This window comes from Camelus bactrianus, chromosome 6, assembly GCF_048773025.1.
Source record: "Camelus bactrianus isolate YW-2024 breed Bactrian camel chromosome 6, ASM4877302v1, whole genome shotgun sequence".
In the NCBI taxonomy this organism is placed as follows: domain Eukaryota; kingdom Metazoa; phylum Chordata; class Mammalia; order Artiodactyla; family Camelidae; genus Camelus; species Camelus bactrianus.
In genome coordinates this window covers 65,051,450-65,062,500 of record NC_133544.1, presented here as the reverse complement: position 1 = coordinate 65,062,500, position 11,051 = coordinate 65,051,450, and the positions used below count along the sequence as shown (strand labels likewise).

General features: G+C 41.7%; 1 protein-coding gene across 2 annotated transcripts in view; it reads right to left on the bottom strand.

Moving 5' to 3' along the window:
- The window catches only part of TTC5 (tetratricopeptide repeat domain 5), a 19,260-nt gene extending 8,647 nt beyond the window's left edge, over positions 1–10,613 (bottom strand). For both annotated transcript variants that reach the window (XR_006722792.2, XM_010949697.3), the window contains exons 1-8: positions 10,532–10,613; positions 7,193–7,325; positions 6,075–6,286; positions 5,534–5,684; positions 4,360–4,451; positions 2,288–2,344; positions 1,585–1,731; positions 1,191–1,405 (exon numbers count right to left, since the gene is read on the bottom strand). Coding sequence is in view for 1 of the 2 variants with exons in the window: in XM_010949697.3 (XP_010947999.1) it covers positions 1,191–1,405; positions 1,585–1,731; positions 2,288–2,344; positions 4,360–4,451; positions 5,534–5,684; positions 6,075–6,286; positions 7,193–7,325; positions 10,532–10,582 (1,058 nt within the window). In the remaining variant the exon portion in view is untranslated. The remainder of the gene's footprint in view (positions 1–1,190; positions 1,406–1,584; positions 1,732–2,287; positions 2,345–4,359; positions 4,452–5,533; positions 5,685–6,074; positions 6,287–7,192; positions 7,326–10,531) is intronic.
- Between the last annotated feature and the right edge of the window lie 438 nt (positions 10,614–11,051).

Sequence of the window (11,051 nt, the reverse complement as noted above, 5' to 3'; positions counted from 1 at the left end):
GCCATCACTTGGGACACCTGAATTCACAGTAAACTGCAATCAAGCATTCTCCTGGTAAAACTACTCAAAGCCTCCTACACAGTCGGGCAGCCACTGTCAAGTAATCAAAGTCAGCACCAATCTGCCATCCTCGTATAGAGAGAAAAGAGGCAAGGAATAAAAACAGAGTCCTCCTGGAACTTAACGTTTAGAAATTGGGCAGAAAAAGAGAAACCAAGCAATGGCAACATATTTGTTCTCAAGGGCCCCTAAAACCCACCTGTGTCTATATTTCTTTCTCATTCCTCTTAGCTCTAGGGTCTGCTCTAGTAACTAACCTTTGTTCAACTATCTTCTTGCTCTTCATCAAATGCACACACCCTGAAAATGGAGAAAAATCAGGCATACAATGGAAGCTGTGAGTATTTTAGTTTGAGCAGAGCAGAGGTATATGAAAGGGACTAGTGAGAGATCAGTCAGAGTGTTACGGAGCCATGTGGTAGAAGCCACTGGATCAGACACTGGTGATCCCAGAAAAAAAAAACGTCAGTAGAAAACAGAAAAAGGAAACCAGTCAACCAGGAATTAGAAAGTGAGTGAAAGACCAAGGAGTGATGGCACTGACTAAACCCTAATTAGTCATGAGCCAAAAAATTTCTAAATGAATATTCTTAACTCATTTCCTCTGCTAGACTATAAGCACCCTTCACTTGGGTGCATTTTTTTTTAACTCTCTACAACACATATAGCTGGTGTTCAATAAATATTTGCTGAGTAACATCTGAGAGAATCTCCCCATAGGCCTTAAATTCAAACTCAAAGCTCATCTTCCAGAACCGCTTAGGCATACCTAAGTGCAAACAGGACTAAGAATTCTTCTTCCTTCAACTTCTATGATTATGAAAACACAAAGAAATAGGAGAATTTTAAGGTTTCCATCTGCCTTATAAAAAATGCAGCTGTCAAATTTCAGCTACTGATGTAGGAGTCCACAGAACATCAAGCTCAGGGAAAAAATGGGTGGTGACAGAACCTACAGAGAGATTGCTAGGCATCACTTAGACAGTACCTGCTCTTGAGACAGTCACAGAAGGAAGAAGAACTCACTAATCTCTGACCACTAACAATGTCCTCAACTTCCAGAGAAAGGCCAGGAAATGAGAACACTTGGTTCAAAAGGATGAAAAAGAGGAAAGGCAAGAGAAACTCACAAGGGGACTTTCTCCTCCGTGGTAAGGCTGAACACCACCTTCCCCAGGACCACAGCCCCACTGTTTACACCAGGCTGCAGAGCACTCAGTGGCTTGTGCTCCAGGGTCACCTTCTGCCCAGAGGCTGACTGATAGCGCCCATCACCACAAGGGCCTAGATGGGCTGGGCGCAAGCTTCCCAGCATGCTCTGTAACTTTTTGGTCTTCACCTTTCCCTGCAAAGGAAAAGGAAATAGGTAAGAAGCTGGGAGATACTCACTCTCCTTGGGAGCCTAGTCCTTCCCTCCCACCTACCCACTTCCGTAGGGTCACTACTACTGAGGCTTATTTGATTCTTATTTTACTGACCTGCAGCAGAATAAAAAAGCAGGATTCAGCCTTTGGACATCTTTACCTTGCTCTCTAGGAGGCTGGTTAATCTATTCAGGAATTCCAGGAGTTGTTGCTCTCGTTGCCAGGGCTCTGACCAGGCAGGGTCCAGTGCTGCAGCCCGAGAGAAGCCCTCCAGGGCCTCCCCGTAATTCTCTTCATATTTATGTAACTGCACAAGAAGTAACCAGAAACCTCCTGATTATAAGTGTATTTAACACAACCTATGCTGGGGGCAGTAACAGCACAGTGGGCTAGAAATCTAGAGAAATAAATTATTTTCCTTCCCAGTTGTTTTCCTCTTCTACAAATGAACAGCCTGAAGAGCTAATTAACACCTTTCACCCTTCTTCCTGGCCAAGGTGATCACAACCCCAAAGATGGAATCATTTCAAAGAAGCTAACTTCCAAACTCTAAAGCAGCTAAGTTGCATATATTGGGTGAGTCTATCTGTATGTTTATAATGAACATGTCAGAGAAGTCTTCTAAACTGTGCCCCATCCTCAATTCACCTTCCCACCTCCTCAGGCCCGTTTCCTTTCCCTCCAGGTACTTTAATCAAACTAAGCTAGCTTTTCCTAGAAATAGTTTGGCTTTCCTCTTGCAGTTTGTACCCAAACTTGTCCCTAAGAATACTCACTTATCCTCACAGACTAAGACCTAGATGTCTTATTTATTTGACCTTCAGATGACCACTCCCTCACATAAATGACATTTTTTTCTTTACCGTGGCCCTGTTCAGATGAAGATCAGGATTGCTGGAAGCTGTCCTGTCAACCTTCTCCTACAGTGGGATAAAAAGATCATTAGTGGCTCCTGTCTCAGTCTTAAGAATGGCCATGCATAACATGTCCTAAACCTCCTCTCCCTGCTTGTCAAAATGTTCCTATACCCACACTGTTATACAGTAACTGCTTGTGTGGCACATATCACTCAGTCCCTGAAACCTCGAGGATGTAAGGGTTTTGTATGTGCATGAGACTTTAAAATATGACTATAATTTATCCATGCAATAAGATAGAAGAAATATGTGATTGGTATCTGATTTTCAAAAATTTTATAATAATGAGATGCTGGTATAAATGAGGAAAATTCTAGGAAAGAAATGGTGTCAATTTAATGCATTTCCTCTACCAATAAGCCCGGCTCCAGATACAAACAGAATCATGTTTCTAGATACAAGCCCCTTTAAAACACATAGTGAAGGTCAAATTCTGATTCTCTAATTTAAACAGATGGTCAGAAACCATATGACACTGCAGACAGATGTACTGTGAAAAAGCCCCTGGCTATATTCACAGCTATGGCCATTTTATTTTTTTTTTAATTCTGTTCATTACCTGGCACATTGCAAAAGCACAAACATGAATTAGAATTGTTTAAATGGTTAGTTCAAATATGTTTAAAAATGCAGGTCTGAATGAAGGAATTAAGAGTTAAAAGCAATTATTTAGTAGAAGCCAAATAAAAAATTTTAAAGAAGGACATTACATTATGCCTTAAAATGTAAACACTTACCAGATTAAGGAATTAGAGTAAAATAAAACAACTTTGCCTGAAAAGTTTCCTGATTGAAAAAAGAACAGTCCTGCTGGCTACACAGGTCGGGCTGAGTTAAATGTTGCCATTAAGGCTACAGAGTGACACGTAGAGTATGTGAGGAAGTTGTAGTTGTCACTTTTTGAAAAGCCACTTTATTACTGTGTGTTCCTCTGTGGTGAGTGTGAGTCGCACCAAGTGAGCTGCAGTCATCATTACCGCGGTGAGGGCACGTGTGCGCCCACAGCTCCCAGGTATGGCTGCCCCAGAGTGCAACCAGGGTAATGCCAAACAAACAGTATCAGAAGTGTACTTTGTAAGAAAGTAATTTGAGTTATTTTTGAAATATAAAAATTGGTTGTATTTTTAAAGCTATAATTCTCGTAGACATTCTGTGGTTAAATTGACTGTGCTTATTAAAAATGGCTATGTTTTGCACTTCAGGCTGTGAATAATGTTTCTGTGGGAAGACAGAAAAAAAAAAAAAAAAACAAGAACAACCTCTAAACTGCAAATGTAAATATAAGGCAGCTGTGTTCTTTATTCTGCCCCTCAGAGCAAAATAAGTAATGGTAGGTTAAAAAGCAATTCTCTATGTCAAAAGAAAGGAAAAGAAGGTGAAAATGAGGCCTAAATAGAAAGTGCTCAGAAGGCCAATATGAACTTGTAACAGTGAGCAGTTAGGCACTCAAAGCATTAAGGAAATCCCCCATGCAAGTGACTATCAAATAAAAATAGCCTGAAAACCTAAGCAAAGCATGAGCTCCAGTGAATTAATCCCTAGGAAATAATGCAGAGTGGGCTACATGCTGTTTTCTATTTAAGCCTGTGGGAAATCCAGAGCCATACTATCTGTGGTTGATCTGGGGATAACACTTAATTTATACCTAAGTATCAGAGGTTTTATTTTTCTTTAAAAATGTACACAAATAAGCATTATTTTAACAAAGACTTTTTCTCACTAAAAGAGATGACCATGTTGGGATGGGCTCTGTGATTTGGTTACACATGCCTGTAAGAAATCTAGACAGCTCAGGGAGCTACCTAGCACTGAGGCACACACTGCAAGTGGTTGCGAATACTCAAGTTATAAAAAGAAAGACATCACCTCTGCAGACCCAGCTTTGCAAAACCACACACACTGGATGCCATCAAACACTGCCCATGCTGCTTGCTAAAGAGCCACAAGGAAGATTGAACAGCACTCTTGCTTCTGTTGCTGCCTCTCTATATCTGGCCTGAGTGGCCATAAATACTTACTGCTTGGGCATAGGCACTGAGGGCTTGCTGGGAGATCTTAGGGTTCTGGCCAGTGTTGAAGTAGAGAGACAGATATGCATTCCCCAGAATATCTGAAAGAGTAACACAGGGTTTCTGTTTCTGCATGAAAGGAGCCTGAAGTTGCCGCTCTATTCAAATAAGTAAAAAGCTGAACAGACTAAAAAATCCACAACTCTTCTCAGATGCGTAAGAAAGAGGACAACACAGGGCAAACCGCTGCCCCCAAAACTGGGTAGATAGACAGGCAAATACGGGGAGTTATGGATTCCCAGAGCAGAAACTCACAAGCTGCCACAGGCGCAGTGCTGGGGTAGGAAAACCTGAACTGTAATTGACAAACTCTGGAGGCTCAGTGCAGACAAGCCTGGGAGTTAAAAACTCCAGCGGTCCCAGTCATAAGGAAGCCCTTGCAATATTGTGAGCTTTACCTCCAGGACTCGACCAGTTTCCCACAGCAAATATCAGAGAAAAATACCCTCATACTTCCAGCAGAGGGCACAAAGGACACATTTTGAAATATGCTAGAGCACTCCACTCTTAACAAGGCTTGCCGTCAGAAGAAACTAGTTAATCGGAGCCTGACCTGCTGGGGTATCATCAGAACATAACTGACCTAAGGAAGGGAAATAACCAACTCCAGCTGGTTCCAGTCTTCCATATGGGAGAAGGGAAATGCACAACTCCAGCCCACTCTAGCCATCCTGTCCCACCAAAGGGCTGGGGGAAAAAACTAAGAAACACAGTGATGGATCATCTCAGAGCCCAAGTTCAAAGTGTAACTATTTTGGTCACCCTCAAAAGTCTATAAAAAGGCCTCATGTCTAAAACAAACAGCGATGACACTATACTATACTTAGTATACCCCAAATTCCACTGGGATAAGAGGCAAACATGGACCCAGAAGAGAAATTCCAAGACTGCACAAAGGCCCTGGCTTGCTTATGTGAAAACATAAGCCTCCTCTCCTAGATGAAAAGATCCAAGAGTTCCTAGAATAGTGGTTCTTCAAAACACCTTTCGGGCTTCTTCAAAGCAAAGATGCCCTGGCTTCACACATAAGAGTCAATAGATGGGCTCCAGGTAATCCTGGTGTGCAACTACGGCTGAGCACCACTGCTCTAGAAACCTGCTGAGATCTTTTGAGAGCACTCACACCAGGAGCGGCCATCAAGGATGTCCATCTGCACAGCCAACTTAGCCTGTTGGACGCTGTCCATGACGTGGCGAGAATGTTCATCTCCAGAGTCAGTCCGCAGCTGGCGAAGCACCATTGACAGGTTTTGAAGGGAGACTTTGTTCTTGCACTGCAAATGAAGAAGGCATACACTCAACCTTCCTGACTCTATTTCCTCTTTCCAGGTCTATTCTTTCTCAATCTTCTTCTAAACCTAATTTTTCATCTTAATTTTTATTGCCATCTGTATCTTGGACCCCCATCTACAAGGAGCAGCTTGGCTGCTAACTTCACTTCTCATCTACCCTGACCCTGATCCCATCTTCCTCTTCCTTTCTCAGGTCCCTGCCCCTGTTCTCCTCATCCAGGTCTGCTCCCTGACCCTTCCTCCCTTCTGATTCTGTTCTCCTAGTTCCAATTACAGTTCCACTCTGGTATTCATGTCCTAGGGAAACTCACAGAACCAAAGAAATCCCACCCTTCCCATCTGTGTTTTCTGAGGGCACAGTGGGCGGCTCACATGGGTGAGGGCTCCTGAGAAGCAGGTGTGGGCAGCGGCAACATCCCCTTTCTTCCAGTACACCTCACCCAACTGGTTCCAGGCTTCCACCAGCTTGGGCTCCAGCTTCACAGCCTTTGATAGAAGCTCCTCAGCCTTAGGGCTATAGTCAGGAGTCACATTCAGTGCCTTCCCAGTTAGCATCAGAACCTGTGCCTTGCCCTGGACAGAACCTAGGAGGAAGGGCAAAGATAAAGGAAAGTGGAAACTCAGGCAGTCTTACAGGTAAGACCAGGGTACTTTCTCTCAAGGAATAATCCCATGCCAGCTCTAGGAATCAAACAGTTGAGGAAAATCTTTGTGATCAAACCATTTATTGAAAACCTACCATATACAGAGTTCTGTGTTAGAAAGCAGGGTAACAGAGAAAGCATCATCCCCACCTTTGAAGGGCCTACAATCTAGTGGAGAGGACAAAGCATATGCATAGAAAATTAAAACAACAGTGAAAAGAAGCATATGGCATACACCCAATGAGTGGGCTTTAAAAAGTGAGGAGAAAGACAAGACATTCCAGGGAGAAAAATGATGTAAACAAAGGCAGAAATACATGTGGCATGTTCGTGGGAGAATGGATGGTTCAACATGAATGAAACAAATTCCTCTGTAAATAGTCAGAGATAAGGGTAGGGGGGAAAAAAGAGTCAGACAATATAGACTTGAATACCAGGGGAAGGGGTTTGAACTTCAACCAGTCAATAGTAGGAATCTTTGAAGATACTTAAGCAAAGAAGCAGACAAAAGGATGCGATTAAATGCATGAAGTAGTGATTTAGAAAGATAATGACCATGGTCATCATTTAAGTTGATCTGGAAGTAAAAGAAATTAGAGACAGAAAGGTCAGTTAAGCAATAGTAATCAAGCAACAAGTACGCTCTTTTATTTCATGGCATTTGGGAATGGAGTTTAGGGAACCGAAAGGTTGCCATCCTGCACAGGCGCCCTTGGAAGAGATATTCTGTTGTACCATCTTGTAGCAGCCACAAATAGGACACCGAAGAGTCTAACAGAAAGTGAGCAAAACTCCATTACATTTCAGTGAGGGGCCGGAGGTTGCATGCTCTTTTGGGACTCATACCCATTACTTCCTCCATCTGCTGCAGGGTCTTCTCCATCTCCTCCCGCACATCCTGTTGCTTCCTCCCAGCATCCTCAACACTATGTGTCTCGAAATAGCACTCTCGAAATGAATAGAGCTGATCCACCAGTTCCTAGGAAGTATAAGGATGGTGCTATTAAGTGGAGAGGATACCAGACAAGTAAATTTGAGACTGGCTAGCCATACCAGCTTCTGGCCTAGAAATGCTGATTCTCTGTCCCACCTAGGAATGACAAGAGGCACATAGACAGGTCTATCAAAATCCCAGAGGTCATGAGGGAAAGTAGCCAGTGTCCCAGCCCACTCTCATTATTCCAAGCCAGCCTATATAGCATGATGTTAGTTCTTTATCTCCCAGTCCCAACAGAGCTTCCAATATGACTAAGCATTTCACATACTATAGTCAAGAGGGAGGAAACACTTTGCAACTTGAGATAAAACAAAGTTAATAAGATCATCCTAACTGGTACTGGTCCCCAAAGTATAAAACTTTGGAATTTACCCTTAAAACTGGACTTCCTAACAAAAAAAATCCCTTATGCCTCATTTTCCCTATGCCAGGATCTGAAAATACATGACCTTTGTGAACATAAACATGTGAGAGTCGTTTTCCACAACAAACTGACTTAACCTTGATAAACTTGGTGTTTTTTGCAGTTTTGTTTCTTGTAGGTTTTTTTGTTTGTTTCCTTTGTTTTGTTAAGTCACCTTCTGGCTCTCTTGCACTCTTTACAAGTAAATGTTCTCTTTCCTCTTAAATATCTCTACCTCTGAGTCTTCCTGTGACACCAGTCAAAGCTTTTCCATTATCTATTCTTTCCTAAAACAAAACAGCAGCAGACAGGTATAATCCAATCCTACCAAGTCTTATCAACTACCTCCACAGCACATCCCAAATCCATCCGCCTGTCTTCATCTCTCTAGGACTATCTTCAACTAAATCAGCATCATTACTTGCTTGGACCATTTCAATTGCTTCTAAATTCATCTTACTTCTCTTTCCCATTCTCCTCACCATAGTTGGAGTGACCTTACAAAATGTACATCATATCACAAATCCTCAGATAGTTTCCCACTGCGGTCAGAATAAAATCCAGCTCCTTATTATGGCCTAGAAGACTGTATGATCTGACCTCCCACTATGCAGCCCACCACAAACTTCACTTCCTGCCACTCTCCCTCCTATAAAACTCAAGCCACAGTGGCTTTCACTCAGTTCCTCAAATCTGCTAAGCACAACCCCACTTTACACATGCTGTTCCCTCTGCCTGGATACTCTTTCCCCAGACTTTTGCAGGGCTCATTCCTTATCATTATTTAGATCTCAGTTCAAATGTGAACTTCTCATAGAGGCTTTCCCTGACTACTCCAACAAAAGTAACCCTTCCTCCTCTGCCCCACTGTTAAATCACACTTCTATTTTCCTTCATTGCACTTATTTGGAATTATGTGGCCTGTGCATTAATTGTTCCTTTTCTGTCTCCACCACTGGAATGTAAACTCCATGATGAGAGGATCTTAATCTGTTTTGTTTAGAGCTACACCTGAGCACTACAACAGGGCCTCGGACATGATAAGCTCTCATTAACTAATGAATCTCCCTTTCTCTAACAAATACTTATGTACTATACTTAATTTAAAATCCTACCTGGAATGAAATTAGACAAGCACCTCTTGCAACCATGCTTTTCAAGTTTTATTGTGTGTATTACTTCTAGGACCCAGCCTACAGAGATTCTGATTTTAGTAGTTCTAGCAGAACTCAAAATTCAGTATTTGAACAAGCACCCTATATGACTTTAATAAAAATGATCTATAAAACACACTTTGAGAAATACCCTTTTTACATTCCTTCTACCCTAAAATGTCTATAACAACGTAATAAAGCTTATCACCATCCTCATGAACAGCAACACCACTATCCTTTTCCTCTCTCTACTCCATTCCCCTATTCCATTCCTGCACCTTCCCCACCACCCTCAAGATACCCCAAGTATCCTGCACCTAGCGGCTCAGGGCATCTATCACAAATGAAAGCGGGAAAATACAGTTCTCAGCAAAAATTACAACCCATTTCCTTTTGAATTATAAGAATTATAGAGGTCTTACTGTTTTTACCTGTTACAGCAAACATGTACAAAATTGTATGGATTTGTTGTTGGTTTGTTTTGCTGGAGTAAACATTTTTAATAACTTTCTTCTCACCAAAATCTATATATATAAGTTGTTAAAATCCAAATAGGTACATGTAAAAAATACAAAGTAAAAATTTCTCGTAATCACACCAATAACCTCAGTGATAACTATTGTTTTGTTTACCTTTTCAGGTTTTTTTCTACACATATACAAATATACATACACACACACAATGTTTATAATATGGAGCCAAGATTGAGAATCTCTGATTTCAGTCAGTCACACTAAGGAATAAAATTAAATTAATCCAAGTCAACTGGATGTGGGATAAAGCTCACACTTTAAAAAAATGTTATTATTTTAATCTGCTCAAGAAACAAATCTCAAAAAAAAAAAAAGCCAAATCTCACCAAAGTTTAAACTTTTGCAGTAGAAGCCTTTAAGAAAGTTAGAAGCCCGTCATAAGTCTAATGTTTAAATCTGTCTTAGAACTCAAAGAACTGAGTTTCTGAAATTTAAGAGAAATCTTCGGTTATTAAAAGAAAGGTAAAGAGCCAAGTAATAAGTTAGCTCCTACCTACCAAGTACAAGACTGTTCCAGTCACCACGGTCAACTACGGACTGGGTGGAGTCTGGAGCCCTCTGCATCAGACCCCAAACTGGAATTGTACAGTAGGCGAAAAGAATCAAAACTGTCAAATTCTAAGGGGAGTAACCAGAATACATGCGGTTCAAGGCATTACTGTGATTGTTGTCAATTTAAAAACAGAAAAGTAATGAAGAAATGGTCTTTGTGGGGATCAAAACATGTGACAGATACTAGCTCCTGCAGATCTGCCATACACAAGTGTATGCTATTTGTTATGGGTGAATCCAGAATAAAAGTCTCTAAGAATGCACAGGAATAAAGTTAGAAGCAGCAAATCCTCCTCCCTGCAGGACTGAAACTGAGAGCAGTCAGGTCAGCAGCAGGAGTTCCCAACACTAACGGGTTGCGTCCCTCCCCTAGTCCGCGGGTCTCCCCTTAGCAGGCTGCGGCTGCACCTTCGAGTAGTTACAGTAACCACACGGACACAAGCAGCGTCCGGAATATGCCAAGGAATTCACTGGTACTGCATAAACTGGGCTCTCTACTTCTTCCCAAGAACAAACGCAGAAACAGATTTTAACCTTTGGCCCCACCTGCAATTTCTGCACGATCTCCCTGACTTCTTCCTCTTCATCAGCCATCATTTCCCAGCCACCCTCGGCTTCTCCGCCCCTAACTTTATAACCACAGAGACTCACACCTACCCCCATCGTGGAGCCACAGCGACATCTAGAGGTCTGGAGGCTTAACTGCACCTGAGTAAAGGGGCTGATTTTCAAGGAAGGGCGTCGCTCCAAACCAACTTAATCCAATGCGTATAGCTCAAAGGACCTGGTCTGTAATTACTTCTGAGTTCATAAACTTGTTTCTTCTCCAAATCCTGGAAACAACGTTCTCATATTGGTTCATGCATATTTTGTTTCATATCTGCCTGTTTACTTATACCAAGATTATAATACCCAAAAGAAGAAGACAGATTAAAATAGTAGACGCCTGTGTTATAAGTTTAAAATTTTGAAGGAAGTTTCGTACAATGGTAAGGTAATTTGAATGTTTTCCAGACTTTATAGTGATTTTCTGTACACAAGTAATTTTATAATTTTGAACACCATC